Raw genomic sequence first — 20,258 nt, 5'->3', positions numbered from 1 at the left:
ATATTTTTCATAATTTCTAACAAGCTCTTGTCTCTCGTCTTATTTTATTTTTATTTCCTCGAACTTCCCTTTTTTTTTTTTTTTCGGTCCTCTTCATTTTCTTTGGAAGATCGAGATTATTCTCTTGCTGGATAAATTGTTATCAATGAGAGATTATTACCATTCATTTAGACGAGCAGGCATACCATTAGACCATTCCCTCTTACCATATATTATATTATTGCCACTTTCCCTCACGTAGGCACATTTGACAAAAACATTACAAACATTTTCGCATCATGCCCAACTCAAAAGCACGTTTATTTAGATCATGTATTGGCAGAAGGTAACGACGGTCAACCCACAAGACCCCAATATTGCCAGGTAAAATTAAATTGAAAACACATTTTCCTACCAAAAAAACATTTTCCAACCAAAACAGGTAATAAAAAAAAAGAGCTAGGGGTCTACAATATCGAGGGAGTGTTTGGTAGAGTAGTTTAAGAAAGTTTGTTTGTAGTTTTTTGAAATACGTATAGTTGAAAAAGTGTGAAAATATGTTTAATGTTGTTTAAAATGTAAAAATGTGAGTTTGAGATGAGGCCTTAATGCTTTTACCAGAAAAGTCCAGAATAGGGATTGAGGTGTATAAAAATTTTAAAAAAATAAAAATAAATGAGGGGGAGTAAGGATGAAAGATCCTTGATTAAAATAAAAAAATCAAAAAACGAGGAAGAGACCCGCCATATGGATCTCGGACCCAAAAAGAGTAGAATTTTGCAAGGCAACACTAATACCATTGACTACGATCCGCAGTGCCAAGTAAAGATAGAGGAGTTAGAGCATGCATATTCAAAGCATAAAAACCTATTCAGCTAATACTAGCGTATGGCCAAATAAGCTCAATGCCTACTCGGACTAATAACAAGTCAAATGGATGCCACTTTAATATGCCAATACTCCAAATGAATGTTTCTACATCAGAAAGATGCTTAAAATCCCAACTTGATAATGTCTGTTTCATCTGTTATCAAATTTCGCAAGAATTCATTCATCTACAAAGGAACAAGCTACTCATAACCTCCAAGTACGGCAACTGCAGAATTCAGCTTCTTACCTTGAGAGAACATAGAAGTTGGGTATTCCATCAGTAGATGCAGATCATCAACGCTATGGATCCATTCTTGTCAAGGTCCCAAGCCTTGTAATAGCCACAGCCCTCTCAAACCAGAAGTGCATATTCCCCAAATTTCATGCATATGTAATGGCCAAAATATTGATAAATGACTTTTTGGAAACTGATGTAACAAGAAATTAATCTACTCAACAACCCTAGGGCACACAGAAAATAGGACAAAAATCTAAAAGATCTTGGAAACCAAGAAGAAAATAATCTCTCTTTTTTTTTTTTTCTCTTGAAAATTTTACGTGGGGGATAACTCCATTAAAATGTAGAGAAGAATGTTTTCTTTTGCTGAAACCTCGGGTGACTAGAATGAAATTTAGAGGGTTTTTTTTTTTTTTTTTGGATTGGGGGGGAGGGGGGGGGGGGGGGAGGATTCAAAACTCGTTTCCAAAGTTGGATATCAAGAAATTCTTTAGCCAAATTGAAGTTAAAAAATTTTAAAATACAGTCACCACCAACATTGTTGAATTCACTTAATTGCTTTTTAAGGTATCTTGAATCATCAAGGAGTTATGCACTAATGAATCTGTTGATCATTATTTGGTTAAAAAAATCCCGACCTCAAAGAAAAGACTAATAAAAAGAGAGAAGAAAATATGAAATTATAATAAAATGCATATGTAACTGAAGCAACTTCCACCACATATGAAGGAGGAAAAAGCAAAATACAAAACCCAATGAGAGGATTACCTGATCTATATCCAGCTTGCACTTACTGGGCTTTACAGAGCTATAATAATAGAAGAGAAGTGGCATCAAAGCATCATAGACAATCCTATTTCAAAGAATAAAACACAACTTGCAAAATATGATTTCAAATCATGGGATAAAAGTTTAAAAATTAGCTTATTACTATGTCTGGGGTAAAGCAACCACAGAATGAGGGCATTAGTTAATCCAAGGAGATGGTAAGAAAAGCATTGTTTAGTAACACACTTAAAATCATGAAGAAACGTGATGTTCTCTGCCTCAAAGTTCTACCATACCCCAACACTTTTTAAGAAACAAGTTATTGGAACCAAAAATACTACATTGTTTTGAAAATAGGTGGAGGGATGAAGATTGCTGAAATAGAAAGAAAATACAAATTTGAGCAAGTCTTTATGAGTTGGCAAATAATAACTTTTCGGTACAAATTTAAAGACGTCGTTTGCAAGAGTGCCTGGAACTTCTGAAGTATCACCAGAGTCCAAAACTAAATGATTGATGCATCTATGAGGGATCTGCACAATGAATACATAAGCATAAAAAGACCAAATTCAAAAACCAAAATTTACAGTAGAAGAACACATATAAAAGAAATAAATGCAGAAAAATTTATAGAATATGGAAGAAATTTTGAAGTGTTAACCCCATATTCTATTCAACTAAAATATATTCAGGGGAATGTTTTGTAGTAAACGAAGGAATGCTATATGATGATTCAAATTAATTAAGGGTCAAAAATGATAAATAGTTAAAGCGCAAACCTGGATATGTACAGTGCAAAAAGAGAGGATGCAATGAAAATATACACTGAAAGTTAGAAAGGAAAATTTCTCTACAAAGTTAACACCCAAAATAAGGCAGTACACATCAAAAAACACAGAAGAATAAACACAATTTTACAATCCAGAGCCTACATAGATGTAACATTGACATGAAAACCATGAAAGATTTTATTTCAGATGAGAACTGCAAATAAAAGAACTGACAACAAAGCAGGTTTTATACATATTATGCAGATCTGATATAAAATCTCTATTTGGAGAAATATCTTTACTGATAAAGATACACAGCATAAAGTCAACAATGCAAGCCTAAATGATGTAAAAGACTAGGCAAATGTAATGTACCTGAAGAATTAATACAAGTCATGTCTCAATAAAAATGAAAAGAAATCATAATAGCAGAACACCATATTGCAATTTCTCTGCCTTAACCATCACAGAGGCCATAAAAATGGAGAATTACGATTATCAGCACAGAAAGCCTTAAATAGAGAAGCCACCTTGCATTTTCTCTGATTATCCACACTATTATAGTCCACATTTCCAACCGACAGCAACACATGGGTTAATTATTGACCAACCCCCAACCAAGACCAATTTATTAATTGTTCCAGCACTTTATAGCAAATGATGAATACATGAAAAAGAAATGTGCAAAATATCCAGCCAAACTTTTCACATGGACATTATCTTGATGTGTATTAGAATAAGAAAAAATGCGCAGATAAAATGATAACTGACTGAATGCAATTAACAATATTTCAACCTTAACGATTGAGTTTAGAGAACACATCTACATTTCTTCATTTAAACATGTTTGATAGGCACACTAAATTGAAAATCACACTAAAAATCATGCTGTCTAACAGAAGCTGAAAAAACTTACTCAATGCATTAAAATCGATTTTTTAAAACAAACCCCCCCCCCCCCCCCAATATTATGTTCCCTTAATTTTGTACCACATAACCAGATTACCAGCCCCATGTTATGTTTTCAAAACTCTTTCTTTACTACAATACAAAAAGTCAGCAATTAGATAATAAAAACATAATAGCACAGCTAAATGATACCTGAGGGTGACCTAATGACCCATGTATGGTGCACCAGCACCAGGATGAAGATGGGGCCTAGCACCACTGCTCTGCCCCATCTGTGGGTTCTGATACTGCATCACAGGCTGGTTTCCATAGCCCCCGCCACCGCCACCAGCCTGATTCCCATATCCTCCTGCTGTAGGTGGCCCAGCTGCCTGGCTCATGGGAGCGCCACCAAGACCTCCAAGCAGATTACCAAGCCCCCCCAACCCGGCTCCTTGGCTAGCAAGTAATGTGCTCAAGGCCTGACCCAGCACCGGGTTCAACCCGGGCGCTGCAGCCGGATTAAACCCAACTGTAGGACCCGAAGGCGCCATCAAATGCCCGGGTCCACCCCCAGGGCCACCGGATGAATACTTATTCTTATCCTTTCTTGAATGGTAATGGTGGGGGTGAGGGTTGTGGTGGTGAGGATGGTGGTGTTGCTGCGGTTGATGGTGTTGCTGATGATGATGAAAAGGCTTGTTGCTGGGTTTTGGGCCATCAATAGCCCTCTGACAATGCAATGTAAATCCCTCAAAATTCTTATGAGGCTCTTCCAAAGCCTTCCTAGCACTCTCAACGCTCTTATACACAAAAAGCGCAAAACCCTTAGGCTTACCAGTCTGCTTATCAATCCCAAGTGGGCCATCCTCAATTTCCCCAAATTGCTTAAAATATTGAAGGAGCTTATCCGGCTCAATATCCGCCGACACATTGCTGACAAAGATCTTCCTCTGAGTGTACTCAGAGACCGGAGGAGTGAGCGGCGGCGGGGCCGGGACTGGCCCAGCGGCAGCCAGCTGGCAGGAAGTGGTGCGATTGCCGATCTGCTTCTGGGGCTGCTTGAGAGCCTTCCGGGCGCCGCTTCGGTGCTTGAAGAGAATAAAAGCGTAGCCTTTGGACTTGCCGGAGACGCGGTCGGTGACCGCCTTGCAATCCTCGATCTCGCCGTACTTGCCGAAGACGGAGGTGAGGGTTTCGGCGGTGGTGTCCCAGCCGAGGCCGTGGATGAAGATCTTGCGGTGGGCGGGGTCCGCATCGGCGAGCTCGCGCACGATTTCGATCAAGTCCGGGTGCTTGCTCACTCCCTTCTTGATCAGAGCCACGAGATGGTCCTTCGTGAACGGCTCTAGAAGCTTCTCCACGTCTTCGTCCTCGTCGTCTTCTTCCACTTCCTCCTCCTCCTGCGCCGCCGCCGTTCCGTTCGCTTCGGCTTCGGCCGGAACGGCGTCGTTCGAGGCCGCCTCTAGGGTTTCGTTCTGCTCTTGCTCTCCTTCTCCTTCCCCTTCCTCTTCTTCCTCAGCCTCTCCTTCTTGTTGCTGCTGCTGTTGTTGTTGTTCCTCTGGGTCTTCTTTAGAATCGTCTACAGCCATATTATCCTGAACTTGCTGTTGTTCTTCTTCTTCGTTCTCTGGGATTGGCTCGGGCTGTTCGCGCTGCACTTCTTCGACTGGCTGTTCGGGTTCGGGTTCGGGCTCCGGCGCCTTGGCGGGTTCGGGGTCTGAGGATCGCAGCTTTCGCTTCTTGGCCATGGCGGAGAGTGGTAATTAATTTAGGGGAATTTTTCTTTTTCTTGAGTGTCGCGGGAAAGCCAAAAAAGGGGGAGCTAGGGTTTGGAGTTGTGGGGAAGAGGATAGTGTTTTTGTTTCTGTCGCTATAATGTGATATGGGATTGATTTTTAAAGGTCGCGCAGAACATGACAGGACTGGATAATGCCTCATTATTGCCTCCGTTTTGGGCTTCCAAGGTTCGGCCTACTTTGCTATTCGGGCCTAGACTTAACCAAAGTGTCGTAAGGTCAATTTTTTCACATACTCACTGCAATAATACTTGCAACAAATTATATAGTGCGTTTAAACATACAACACACAAAATATTTACAAGGAACTCACCTCTAACTTCTATTAGTTAATTTTAAGTACAAAAAAAATCCTTTTACAAGCCTAGAGAACTGGCCCATGCTCAAGGTCTCTTATCAGCACTACAGCCCATACACAAGGAACCAACAACTAAGCCACCAATGCCATGCACCAATGCCATGCACCACCACATAAGGTTAGCACCACCTACTAGTGCCCATCATCAAAATCCATCTCTGCCAACCATGGCCCTCCTCTGCAATGGCTTTAGGGCATCATGTGGAGCGAGGTGCCTCCACATGCTGCCCCTCATCACTGCTCCTCATCACTGCTCATCGATCCAACCCAACTAAGGAGACTGGGCAAGTCCCCTTCAAAGAGCCCTTAAGAGCATCACTAGTCAAGCATGAGGAGCCATAGGCCCATGAGTGTGTTGATAAAACATGAAGTCATGTGATTGGCCCAATGCTGCCCAAGCACCCTCATTCCTCATGCCATCATCAGTAACAAGTAAAGCTCCTAACACAAAAGTAGGTCAAGTTTGGTTATAAATTAGTTTGCCGTCAATTATCTTGCTCCAATTTACTATGTGCCAATCCAAGAGACGAAGTTTATATTCAAATTGGTTTTGATGAAATTCCTCAAAATCATGAGTGGCATGTGCTAAATTAGACAAGTGCGCTACTCGTGTACAACTCACATGAACAACTTAAATCAATATTAACATCGTTTACTTCCCACCAAATTTTTTTAACACCGATACATTTGGTATTGACACCATTTAGTTCAAAAAGGTACAAACATTGTTTCAAACCACTTACTATCATATATGTGTCAGATTTTTTATAATGGGCCTTGTTATAAAAGGGGTGAGACCTTTTTGTAGTGAGGGCCTTAGGCTTTAGGTCTTGACCTTTAAGAGGATATTAACTTTTTTTTTTTTTAAATCTTGCCTTCAACAATATTGGGAGACACCAAAAAGTCATAGAGTGTAAGAGCACTAACATCTTTTGTCTTCCTCTTTCACTTTAATCTTAAAACATGGTTTGCTCTCGGCTACTTGTCCTTTGGACCCTTTCCAAACTTAGAAGTGGATTGGATCCACTAACATGAGGATTTTTAGCCATTTATTCTAACTAGCTAAGTTACCTAAACCACTTCTCCTAATGTTTGTTTTTGTCATTGAACATAACCCTACCTTACCACTTTATCAGTGGGGGAAAAAACCCTTTACTAAAAAAACAATAATTGAAAAGTTATTATGTTTCCTTTAGGGTTTGTAAGGAATTGCACTTATCATAATCAACCAAATAGTTGTAGTGGTTCAAAGATTTCATCAAATTTATAAAGTATTGTGTTTAAACTCTTAGCTAGCATCTTGAAACCATCCCAATGAAGTCATTGCTATAGTTACTTAATGCTTATAGGATGTGATATAACACGCAGCTAGGAAATCAGATGCTAAAATACTTTGGATACTTATGATTGGGAGGAAAAAAATTAAATAAACAAATAATTACTCGTTATAACAATTACCATACATTTTTAGGAAAGAGTTTAGTTTCAAACCGGTTTAGAGTTTTTGTTTATTTTTTAACCCTCTTACTATCATATATGTTTATGGCCTTTTTTAATTTTATTTTATTATGGAGGTGGGGCATTGTTATTAAAGGGATGTGACATATTTGTAATAAGGGTCTTGGGCTTAGGCCTTTACTAAAAAAACAATAATTGAAAAGTTATTATGTTTCCTTTAGGGTTTGTAAGGAATTGCACTTATCATAATCAACCAAATAGTTGTAGTGGTTCAAAGATTTCATCAAATTTATAAAGTATTGTGTTTAAACTCTTAGCTAGCATCTTGAAACCATCCCAATGAAGTCATTGCTATAGTTACTTAATGCTTATAGGATGTGATATAACACGCAGCTAGGAAATCAGATGCTAAAATACTTTGGATACTTATGATTGGGAGGAAAAAAAATTAAATAAACAAATAATTACTCGTTATAACAATTACCATACATTTTTAGGAAAGAGTTTAGTTTCAAACCGGTTTAGAGTTTTTGTTTATTTTTTAACCCTCTTACTATCATATATGTTTATGGCCTTTTTTAATTTTATTTTATTATGGAGGTGGGGCATTGTTATTAAAGGGATGTGACATATTTGTAATAAGGGTCTTGGGCTTAGGCCTTAACCCAACACTGTTTAGTGGGAGAGAAGCTTTTTTAAATAAATAAATAAAAAGAAATTGCCTCCAACAAGATAGGGCAACACCAAAAAGCCGTATAGTAAGAGTGCTCACATTTTTTGTCTTTGTCTATCACTTGAATTTCAAAATCTGGCTTGTTATCACCTACTTGTCCTTTGGATCATTTGCCCACTTAGAAGTGGATACTAATCACTAACATCCTTTAGTCCTTTATTCTATCCTTCAGTCCCTTAGGGTGTGTTTGTTTGGATAGATTTTAGGGAGAATGAAAATTTTAAGAGAGAAAAGTGGAAATAAAGAAGTTTTAATGGGTGTTTGGTTGGGAGAAGAAGTGGAAAAAAATATGGTGGAGCTCAGGTGTTTTCTCCCTCGACCCACCAAAAAGTTTTCTCTCCAAAATGGGGAGAAACTCACTAACATGAGTTGCCCAAAATGCCCCTACACATTCTTCTTTGCTAGCATTTTTTGTTTCTTCTCAATTACTAATCTATGCACATTCACGTTGTTTTGGGGGTTTTTTTTTTTTTTTTTCACATCATTTTATCACTTTCTTCTATAGTTCCTTTCTTCTTCTTCTTCTTTTTTTTCCCCACAATTTTTTGGATTTGGCTTCTGCCTTTGAAATAATAATTAAAAAAAAAAGTGAAATGTCCATACATAATTTTTAAAATAAATAAATGTGTATAAAAATTGTATTGCCTTTTGTTTTATTTAATAGAGACATTATTATAAATTTATACCAATTTCATTTTTCATAGTTTTCCATCTCTCAACTTTTCCATCTTCTCAACCAAAAACATATGAGAGAAAACTAAATAGAAAAACATATTTTTCTATCTTCCCACTTTTCTATCATTTCCCTATTTTCTATCATTCCACTTTTTCACCCCTCCAACCAAATAGACCCTTACTCTAGATAGTTTGGAGAGATTTTAGAGAGGATGGAAAATTTAAGAGAGAAAAGTTGAAAGAAAAAAAGTTTTAATGGGTCTTTGGTTGGGAGAAGGAATGGAAAAAAATATGGTGGGATCCAGGTGTTTTCTCCCCGGACCCATCAAAAGGTTTTTTCCCCAAAATGGGGAGAAAACTAAGGGGAGAAACTCACTAACATGAGCTACCCAAAATGGCCCTACACATTCTTCTTTGCTAACTGTATGACATAGGGATCCCTGAGCCCACTTAGGCCCTGAACTTCAACCTAACGATATGGCCCATGACCCCAACCCCTTTGATGGACTCCGGGCCCTAAGCCCTCTAGGGCCATAGGCCCAGGACTCGGCCTCATGCCAGCCTAGAGCCCATTGGGCAAATACTCTTAATTTGTATGCATCATGTTTCATCACTTAGACCTTGCCCGGTCAACCATATCCCGAACAAGACAATAACTACTCTTGGCAGTACCTTGGAGAGTGTTGAGGACAAATTTTCCACACTACATGGTTTCATTTCATTGGCGACCCGCACCACGCAAAACTATCATGGATTTTGGGGAAAATCTATTTTAAAGCCCAAAAGAGTCCATATTCACAAAAATGATGCCGAAACACATGGTCCAAAACTCATGGCAATATAATCTCATCAATGCCCATAGTTCGAGCTCATGGCACAACATCTCGTTTTTAGCTCTTGATCCAAGCTCATGAGTCTCATCGGGGGAAATTTGGGAGTCGTGGTTTAGAGGGTCAAGAAGTATGTACAGTAAAGCTCTAGTGGTTCAAAGTTGATAAAGGAAAGCATGTTGCTTGGCATGTCTTCCCCGATTCCCTGAACTCTGACGGGTCAATGTGCAATAAGTAACATTTGGTAAGCCTCTCGTATCACATAACACTTAAAATGATAAAACTCCTCATACTCTTTACATAAAAATCAATGTCCATCATATAATATGAGTTTTAAAATATAATTATGTCATTTCATATTAATTATATTATTATTTTCATATAAATCAATTTCAAGTATATAGCTAAATATACACTAGTGTCTCATATCTAGCATTAAATACTCTCCTTACTCTCCAAGATTTGGTTAAACTACAAAAAGACCATATTTACATCTCTAAGACTTCATCAAACATCAACAAACTAGTCTATTACTTACCGAAATTATATATGGACTAAACATATAATTTTTTAAGAGAGGAAACTTAGCCGAAAATACTAATAACAGCCCTAGCGGAGACTGCAACAGTTTCTACACAAGCTGTAACAACTCCAGCAGAAGCTGCAACAGCTTCTGCACAAGCTGCAACAGCTTCTGCACAAGCTGCAACAGCTCCAACAGAAGCTGTAGAAGCTCTAGCAAGTTGACACATGTCCTAAAATGATGTCATTTGCCCATTAATGCCCAATCCCAGCAGCTGGTTGTCAGAAACAAGAGGGTTCCATAAAGATTATCTTGTCATTTTAGGCAAAACCGTGACTTTAATACCAAATATTTTTTATTCCAAGCAAGATGTCATTTGGATGACATCTTTCAGCTGTAATAGCTGTGATTGACAGCTGTTACAACTATAACATCAGCCTTAAAGTCTCTAACTTTCTTCTTTTGGCTAAAAAACAAAATCACTCTAATGAAACCACTTACTTTGTCAATGACTTTTCCTTATTTGCTATTTTTCCCTTCAACTAAATTCTGATTTAGTTACATGCTTGACTCTATATAAAGAGGACCAAGCTACACACAAAAGGGGGGATTCATACCTCTCTTACCCCCTTATTCTGAAACCTCACTCATTTTGCTACCACATACACATTTTCATACTCCCCCATCTCTCTTACAAAATCACTTTTCATAGATAACAACACAACACACATATTACAACACACCATTATCCATTACCCATCTTTCCTACACTCCATTATTCTGAAACTTCATCATTTTTGCTGCCCAAAAACACATCTCCATCTCATTCTTTATTTCTCATACAAAATCTCCCTTCTTAGAAAACAACATAACCCATAACACAAATAATCTCATGTACTTACTATATTCAACCTTTATATTATCTATCTCACACTCCCATATATTTTACAAACACATTCCTCACAAAATACCCATACATATTTCTCATATGTCTTTAAACTCCATATCTCACAAAGTATACATATACAAAATCCATGTCCAACAAAGTATCTATATATAATTCCTATACATATTACAAACACCATATCTCACAATATATATATATATATATATATTTCTTACCATCTCTACACATCTCAAAACATATCAAAATACTCTTCCAATAACACATTACAAAAGCCCTTTCTAATGGAAGGCATATGGACATCAATACTAAGGCCTTTCTCTTAATAGGCATAAAGACTTCATATTAAAATCATTCTAATTGAAGACATACATTGCTAATACTTAAAACTATTCTTATGAAAGGCACGAACTCACTCATGTTTGACAAAAAACTAAAAGGGCATTACATGGAGAAAATCATTTAAGTGCATGATTAATGGGATAAACTTAACCAACCGATGCACACGGCTAGGCATGCTCTATCTCCCTTCATTCCATCATTTTTTCCTCTTTTATTTGTAACTATAAAGCCTTTAATCCTTATTTAATATTATTATGACGAAGGTCATAATATTTTGGAAACTATGGAAGTTCTCCCTTATGTTGACTTAATAATAATAAGGAAATAAATATGATTTTTACCATGTAAACACATTTATTAATATGAAATTACCCTATCATTGGAGATAATACTGTACTATTAGAGGACTGATTTGAACTATGATGCTGTAAAATGACTAATAATATAACAAACTAACAACAGTAACATGTTTATTGGGTTTTATTGTTGTCTTCTTGTTAGGGTGCATCCTCCATCTCTTGCTTGGTTCTATTTGGGAACATCAAAAATTTTCCCCTCAACAGAGAGTATCGCTGCTGAGCAGCTTTTCTAAGGTAGGAAGCAGTTCCAATACCACTCCTCCCACTCCCACCTAAACACTCACTTAAAGGCAATGGAATTGGACCTCCAAACCCACTAATAACCTAAAGTAATCATAACCCTTCCACTAATCTTGAGCTATAAATAAGAGATGAGAACGAGTAATTGGGGTTGGCAATTCTGGGAAGAGTACTAGTAAAAGAGAGTAAACACTCAGAGAGAGCAAAGGAGTGATTTTGTAAGGAAGAGAGAATGGCTTGAGGAAACAGAAGTATATTTGGGTCTGCCGAGCACAGGACCACCCACAGTAGAAAACCCAAAACCCCATAAAACAAATAGATTGTGAGCTCAAGTAGAGGTTAAGCCCAATAGCCACATATTTTGGATACGCACACTAACATTTTTTGTTTCTTCTCTGTTACTAATCTATGCACATTCATGTTGTTTTGGGGTTTTTTTTTTTTTTTTTTTTTTTTTTTGATATCATTTTTTTTTTCTTTCTTTTGTTTTTATCACTTTCTTCTATAGTTCCTTTCTTGTTTTTTTTTCCCCCACAATTTTTTGGATTTGGCTTGTGCCTTTGAAATAATAATTAAAAAAAAAAAAGTGAAATGCCCATACATAATTTTTTAAATAAATAAATGTGTATAAAAAATTGTATTGCCTTTTGTTTTATTTAATAGGGACATAATTGTAAATTTATACCAATTTCATTTTTCATAGTTTTCCATCTCTCAACTTTTCCATCATCTCAACCAAAAACATATGAGAGAAAACTAAATAGAAAAACATATTTTTCTATCCTCCCACTTTTCTATCATTCCAATTTTCCACCCCTCAAACCAAATAGAACCTTACTCTAGATAGTTAAACTATCAGAACCACTTTCCTTATGTCTATTTTCTTCATTAAATAGCACCTTACCTTACCACTTGACTAGTAAGGGAAAAATCTCATGGTTTGAAAAAACGGATCAGACTGGCTGGTTGAACCGAGAATCAAACATGAAATCGGTTCATTCAAATCTAAAAAAACCAAGAACAAATTGTTTGATCGTTCCAATTTTTAGAACTATGAAAAAACCCTTTACTAAAAAAACAATCACTTAAAAGTTATTATGTTTCGTGTAGGGTTTGTAAGACATGATAATCAACTGTTAGGAATCCGATGGTTCCTAATGGGGATGGATAAGAATTATAGGGGGATTGATGAGAATTGTAGGAAAATTGACTTAATTCAAGGTAGTCACCCTCCATAGAGAGAGAGAAAGATGCACTAATTATTTTTCAATTGATATCTAATGTTGAATTACAATTATGTATTTATAGGAGACTAGTTATAGTGTCATTGGCCCAAGTGGCTCAAGATAATTGGCTAGTTAATTCAACATGTGCTCTATGAATCAAGTCATATGTTAAACGAGTTACATGTGCTCAAATTCTAATTAACTCATCACAATCCTAATCTCAACTAATTAGTTTACTACTTAACTAAATGGATTACAACAATTATTTCATATTCCTAACATCAACCATAAGTTTTTTTTTTTTCCTTTTTTTTTTTAATCAACCAAAAGTTAGTATGGTGATTTCCAAGATTTCATGAGATCTAAGAAGTTTTGTGTAAAATCCTCAGTGTGCATAACACTAGAGATTACACACTATAAAAAATAAATTCCTTGACACTTTGTTTAGCAAAAAAAAAAAATGGTAAAATACTACTTTGATCTCTAAATTTTACCAAAAGTTTGGTTTTCATTCCTAAACTTTAAGAAGTTCATATTTCATTTCTAAACCATTAAAAAGTTTATCTTTCATTTCTAAACTATTGAAAAAATGTTATTTTTTCATTATTATTTTTTTCTTTAAACTATTGATATATATATATATATATATATTTTACAGAGTTTAATGATGAAAAAAAAGTTTTTTAAAGTTGGGACGAAAAAAAAAAGTTTTAACGAAGTTTTAGGGCAAAAATATAATTTTACCCCAAAAAAAAAAAAAAAAAAAAAACCCCATTACGCAAGCCCAAAATCCGATAAGGTTGTAAAACCCCCTCCTAACAAGGCCTCATTGTATTCATTCGTGTGTGAAAGTCCTGAAAAAACCTAACCCCTCTCCCTCGCTGAAACTTTGAAACGTATCAAAGATTCAAATGGGCAAGAAGCGCAAATCAGCCTCCAAAGCCGAAGAAACTTCTTCTTCTAAACCTAAATTGCTCAAACCCCAACCACCACCACCACCCGCAGAAGAATCTGAAGAAGAAGAAGAACACGTTGAATCAGAACCAGAAGAAGTAGAAGCAGAAGAAGAAGAAGAATCATCATCATCTTCTTCTTCATCTGAATCAGAGGAAGAAGAAGAAGAAGCAGCAGCAGCAGAAGTAGAAGAGGAATCAGATGACAAATCTTCTTCTTCATCATCATCATCAGAAGAAGAAGAAGAAGAAGAGGAAGAGGAAGACGACGATACGAAGCGAGACAGTATCAAGAAGCTCCTAGAGCCGTTCGGCAAAGACCAACTCATCTCAATCCTCAAAGAAGCCGCGTCGAAAACCCCATCAATCATCGAGCACATAACCAAGACGGTGGACTCCGACCCAATCCAGCGCAAAATCTTCGTCCACGGCCTCGCCTGGGACACCAACTCCGAAACCCTAGCCGCCGCATTCAAACCCTTCGGCGCAATCGAGGAGTGCAAGGTCGTCTCCGACAAAATCACCAACCGATCCAAAGGCTACGGCTTTATCCTCTTCAAAACCAGCGCCTCCGCCCGCAAAGCCCTCAAGCAACCCCAGAAGAAAATCGGCTCCAGAATGGCGGCCTGCCAGCTCGCCTCCTCCGGCGCCAATCAGTCCCAGCAGCAGCACCAGCAGCCGCAGTCTCAGCCAGCCCCTGTAAGCGGCCGCCGGCTTTACGTGGCGAATGTGGGTCCTCACATTGCTCCGGAGAAGGTCAGGGCCTTTTTCGCCGAGTTTGGCGAGCTCGAAGACGGGCCAGTGGCATTAGGTGGATTGGATAAAGACACAGGTAAGTTCAAAGGATTTGCTATACTTGTTTACAAGAGTGCGGAGGGAGTCAAAAAGGCATTGGAAGAACCTGTGAAATTCTTCCAAGGTAACAAATTGCAATGCTCTGTTGCCACCGAAGGCCGCAGTGTTAATAAGAATAATAACAGTAGCAGTAATAGTAATGATGCCAAGCCCAATAACGTTGTTGCTACTAGTGTTGCTGGTGTTGCTCCTGCTCTTCCTGTGGCGGCATTTAACCCGGCATTGGCTGGTCAAGCTTTTAATCCTGGTCAAGCATTTAATCCCGGCCAAGCGTTTAATCCCGGGGCGGTTTTTATGGCCCAAAATCCAGCTTTAGGGGTTTTGAATTTGAACCATGTCGGGTTTGGGTTTCCTGGTGGCGTGTCGCAGCCCTTGAACAGGGTTGGAAATGCTCCTAATCCTATGGGATTGACTCAACTCGGTGCTGGAGGCTTTGGTGCACAGCCTCCTATTAATAGTATAAGCCCTTCTGTGATTGGTAGTTATGGCGCTCAAGCTGCTTTGCAAGGTTTGGGCGCGTATCAGAGTTCACAAATGGCTCAATCTACAGCAGTACCGAGACCCCAAACTGGTACTGGACCCGTTGGAACCATGCCATCTTATTTAGGGCGCTAGGTAAGACATCTACCATACCCATTTTGTTAAATGTTTTCGTGTTTTTCATAATTTTAGGTTGTGTTGTTACTTCTTAATATGCATTGAGTTGATTTTAGAACAGATTACAAACTTGGTTTTTGTGACCTCATTGGGGTTTCTTGCTGAACATTAGCAATTGTAAAAGAATGCATGCATTAGATGATTTGCTTTCTTGTATAAATCTGAGCTTTTTTCTTATTGCGCAGTTTAGTGCACTTAGATCTCAATTGACCATGCTTGAGTTTGCTGTTAGGATTAACTTTTGAGTATGTCTTCTGAGGTCTTCTCATACTTTGGGCAACTATCAAGCAATGTTGTGTGTGAGCTCATGAGTGTGCACCAAGTAACTGTGTGTAAGAAATAAATTTGTTTGAACAGGCTTATTGGAAGTTAGAAGAACTGAAGAGAGGAATACCAGAGGAGCACTATAAGTAGTTTTAATTGTGAAAACAAAGCTAATGTATAGTGGGGAAGTATTTGAACTATAGCTTACTGGTAGTATTAGATAGAATCTTAAGAGCAGATTCATGGGAAATTGTATAGTATCATTATTTCTTTCAAACTAAATAATGCTCGTAAATCAACCAGTGGTGCTTTGGGCGGGGCTAAGGTCAGGCAATGGCTTAACTGACCTGATGGAGTTCCTGTGGCCCCCTATCTGTATCTAGGCTCTTTAGTGGATATAGGATCTATGTGGTCAAACCTAGGCAGGGTAGCCATGGCCTGTCACCACCGTTTACCATTTTTATTCAGCAAAAAAAGAAAAGTCACAAAAATACTTTATTTTCACCTTTATGTTTGTTACTGTCTTTGGTACTCTTTTTTTTGGATAATAAATTGTATTAAAAATTTGAGAAAGAGTAACTCAGTTCTTAAAGATAGATATGCATACTGGGTACATACTCAACTATCCCTAAGAAACTATAAAAAATACAGGGATATTTTAAATTCTACAAAATTAGATGGTCTGCCCTCTTCTACTAATAGCCAAGAGCGTTAACAAATATCTATTTGACCCTATCTATTGGCAGCTCACGCCAGTCAAAAGTTCTATTTCTTTTTCTCCATGGTCCTTATTAAACATGATGGTTTTAAATCCAAACTCTATCTTTGGTACTCTTACATATAGAGATTCAAGTGTACTCTTTACATGAACTACCCAACATCATGGCCTAGTGGTTAAGAGTCTTGGTATGTGGTAGGTCTTGATTTCAAACCTTTCCAGATGACGGTGGGATGCTAGTTTGGTTTAAGGACTATTGCCTTTTATTACCTGAAACCATCAATGCTTTGGGCGGGGCTCAGGTCAGGCTATGCCTCAACCCACCTGGGGTACACTTGCTATCCCCTCACAGAGGAACTACTATTGCTATGGCTGGTACCCCCTCATTCAGATAATAATATAACTTTTTTTGTGATATTTAAAAGCTTATTATAACTTTATAAATCATTCATTGTAGATATTGGATTTTTATTTTTTTTAATGATAAATCCAAATATCCAATCATAGATATTTTCATTGACTCATCATCCTTATGTCTTGTATGTATTGTCTGTTCCATTAATTGTGAAATGGAAGAATATTGTCCATTTGGATTCAGCATTTTGTTGAAAGTTGGACAAAGTATAATTGTACCTAAAAAAATGTGAGGCTTTCAAAAGCTGTATATAAGCAAATAAGTTAAAAGAAAAAATTGTGTGTATATGACCTCCATTTTTTACCCTTTTCTCATGAGAATTGGCATGATACATTTTTTAAGAAAATATAAGTGTTGCTTACCATCCAGGTCAATTACTTCTTAGATAATTAATGATGCTTGCTTTTGCAACTTGTTGGATTGCTGTAATGACCAAAAATTTGGGATTAAGGTTTGGTTATTGTTATTTTGTTGTTGTTTAAATTTTGGGGATTGCTGATTTCAGGTCTTAAGTCAAAGCCATGAGACACAACAACAATGATTGATGCTGGGACTCCAATTAAGGTGAAGCTGAGGTAAAATGTGATGTGTTATTTGCTTTAGGTTGTTATTGGGCCTTGCAATGACCTGCCTGTAACTTTGAAGGACTTCTGTGAAATCATTTTGACAGTTGCTCTATGAATTTATTGAGCTCTCTCTCTCTTGTAGTGTCATTTGTTCTATTAATATCTCGTTTGTCTATTGAGTTATACACACACGCATTTTAAATGAGGGGAGGGGGAATTTGAACTTTAGATAGATGTTTTCATTGAACAGGAAAACAGGAAATATTATTGGATTTTAAGGGTTTTTTCACCTTTTAAGGCTGCGTTTTTGCCTTAGCCTGTGGGGGCTTGAAATCTATAGTTTATTTTGTGTTTTTAAGTTTGATTAAACTGGTTTGGGTATCTTATGGTAGTGCTATCCTTCTGCAGTTCTGCAAAATCTTTTAGTTGCCCTTGCCAATTTCTGCTGGCTAATTTGCCTGGTTTGCATTATGGATTGCCAAGAAATAAGAATGTTTACAAGGTTATATATTTGTTCACTTGGTCGCCAGAGAACTGGCCTTTGAAACCTTTTATTTCCCCTTATTAGGCATAGCAGCATTTGGCCATCGCCTAAGAGCAACCACATCAGTGGTTGTAAAAATGTGTAAAATGCAAAAAGTGCTCAATTTTGCACATTTTAACCCAAAAAACACCTCCATCAGTTTGTGTAAAAATGTGCAAATATACACCAAAGCTGTGTAAATGAACAGTAACCATGCATATATACACGGTTATTGTTCATGTGTAAATGATTTTCTTTTTTTTAATTTTTTTTTCTCTCTCTCCTCTATCAAACTACTTCTCTTCGCCAACATTCCCCAACATTTACAACAATCCAGCGCGCCAGAATAAGAAGAAGGAAGAAGAAAATAACCGCCCAACCACCAAACCCAGTGCCACCACCAAACACCGCAACCTAGCACAGAAAATTAACCCAAAATCAACGGAAAAACAATTAGAAAATCCAACTCAAAATCGAGACAAACCCACTGGTAAACCCAACCCAAAAACAGTCCAAATCCACCGGAAAACCCAACCCAAACCATACTCAACGGAAAACTCACGTGAAATGTCCAACAAAGCCAGATTTGCCGACTGATCTGCTGTCGTCGGGTCTTCCAATGTTGCCGTCGGATCTTCCATTGTTATTGTCGGTTGGGGGTGGGAGGCGAAGGGTCGGTGGTGGAGGAGAGAGGGAGGGGCGAAGGAAAAAGGGAGGGTGAAAGTGAGAGGGAGGCCGAATCGACAGAAGGCTGAGGCAGCGAGTTGGATTGGCGATAACGGCGGGCTGGGTAAGGTGGCTATGAGGGAGAGTGTGAGGGAAAGAGAGGAACGGGTGAGAGAGCTGAAAAGTAAAATAGATTACGAGGGAAAGAGAGGATGTGTATTAATAAATAATAATAATAAACAATAAATAATATTATTTAGGGATAATTACACATAACCCACCTGTGGTTTTGGCGAAAATCACATTGCCTACCCGTGATTTGAAAAGTTTCACTTAACCCACCTGAGGTATGTTTCGTTTGTTTTCCGTAACCCACCTTTGTTAAAATCAGGGGTAAATAAGTATTCTTGCTTAAATTTTATGTCTCTCTCCTCCCAAAACAAAAAATAACACAAAAATGCAAGAGAAACAAGATCAGAAAGTGGTATTTGTTTCTCTCTCCATTCACACAAATTTTACACATGAAGAACATACCCAACTACGATCCACTACCAAACCCATTAACAAGAAAAAAATCAAAAACAAAATCTAGCAACCCAGACCACGACCACGATCCTCCCATCAAAAACAAAATAAAAAACAAAACCCATTAAACCACGACCATGATCCACCCAAAGAGGGGAGGCATGGCGGCGAAATCCAGCAACCCAGCTACCACGAAACCCAGACAAAATCCAGCCATCCACCACAAAACAAACCAAAATCCACTGCCACAAACCCACTACCACAGCCAAAATCCACCACCATCAAACCCTCAAACCATTAAACCCGAAACCCACATTGAACACGGCAAAACCCACGGCTTGGGTTGGCGAGAGTGAGGGTCGGCGACGAGTGGAGGAATACGTTTGGGTAGGGGAGTTGGGCCGGTGAGGAGTGGAGGAAGATCGGTGAGCTGGGTCGACGGAATGGGATGCGAAGATTGGCGAGCTGGGTCGGCGAAAGGGCTGGATCGGAACTAGGGAGGTGAGCTGGGTTTATGGTGGATGGGCTTGTGCATATCGGCGATGGAGGAAAAGAGAGAAACTCAGAGGGAAGATGTGAGGAGAGAGACGGCTGGGATGAAATGAAAGAAAAGGAAGAAAAAAATAAGGAAAAAAAATCATTAAAATAATCAGAGTAGTGTGAACGTGCGAATAAATTTTTTTTTTGGTACGTTCTTCATGTTCAAAATTTGTGTGAATATAGGGAGACAAATACCACTTTTTAATCTTGTTTCTCTTTTATTTTTGTGCTATTTTTTGTTTTGGGTGGAGAGAGATATAAAATTTGAGCAAAAATATCTATTTACCCCTGATTTTAATAGAGGTGGGTTACGGAAAACAAACGGAACATACCTCAGGTGGGTTAAGTGATACTTTTCAAACCACTAGTAGGCAAGGTGATTTTCGCCCAAACCACTGGTGGGTTATCTGTAATTATCCCTATTATTTAATTAGAATGGATTTGTAAAATAGATAAACTGATGTGGGTGTTTTGGAAATGTGGTAGTGTAAAATAGGAACAATAGGTTTTTAGTGTAAAATATACATAAATTTTTAGACGAATTGATGCAGTTGCTCTAAGAGTTAAATGCATTGTATGGTCGCATTAGATAAAGTGTCATATATCAACGTCATAG

The 20,258-nt window shown here is 37.9% G+C and overlaps 2 protein-coding genes across 2 annotated transcripts; one reads left to right on the top strand and one right to left on the bottom strand.

The window, feature by feature from the left end:
* Window positions 1–2,071: 2,071 nt before the first annotated feature.
* Window positions 2,072–5,401, bottom strand: LOC126718970 (UBP1-associated protein 2A-like). Its single transcript, XM_050421403.1, has 2 exons — window positions 3,727–5,401; window positions 2,072–2,388 (listed from the first exon to the last, which is right to left on the bottom strand). Exon 1 carries the CDS (start codon window positions 5,262–5,264, stop codon window positions 3,738–3,740), a length of 1,527 nt encoding a protein of 508 aa, XP_050277360.1. The 5' UTR covers window positions 5,265–5,401; the 3' UTR covers window positions 2,072–2,388; window positions 3,727–3,737.
* Window positions 5,402–13,780: 8,379 nt separating this feature from the next.
* On the top strand, window positions 13,781–17,563 carry LOC126718962 (UBP1-associated protein 2B-like). Its single transcript, XM_050421391.1, has 2 exons — window positions 13,781–15,383; window positions 17,328–17,563. The coding sequence occupies exon 1, from the start codon at window positions 13,872–13,874 to the stop codon at window positions 15,381–15,383; it is 1,512 nt and encodes a 503-aa protein (XP_050277348.1). The 5' UTR covers window positions 13,781–13,871; the 3' UTR covers window positions 17,328–17,563.
* The last annotated feature ends 2,695 nt before the right edge of the window (window positions 17,564–20,258 follow it).

Source organism: Quercus robur, chromosome 1, assembly GCF_932294415.1.
Source record: "Quercus robur chromosome 1, dhQueRobu3.1, whole genome shotgun sequence".
NCBI lineage: Eukaryota > Viridiplantae > Streptophyta > Magnoliopsida > Fagales > Fagaceae > Quercus > Quercus robur.
Note: the sequence above shows the minus strand (reverse complement) of the source record. Positions and strands in the feature narration are given on the sequence as shown.

What these genes read in the sequence shown, in the direction of transcription:
- LOC126718970 (XM_050421403.1), bottom strand. Translation starts at nt 5,264, where the DNA reads ATGGCCAAGAAGCGAAAGCTGCGATCCTCAGACCCCGAACCCGCCAAG.
- LOC126718962 (XM_050421391.1), top strand. Translation starts at nt 13,872, where the DNA reads ATGGGCAAGAAGCGCAAATCAGCCTCCAAAGCCGAAGAAACTTCTTCT.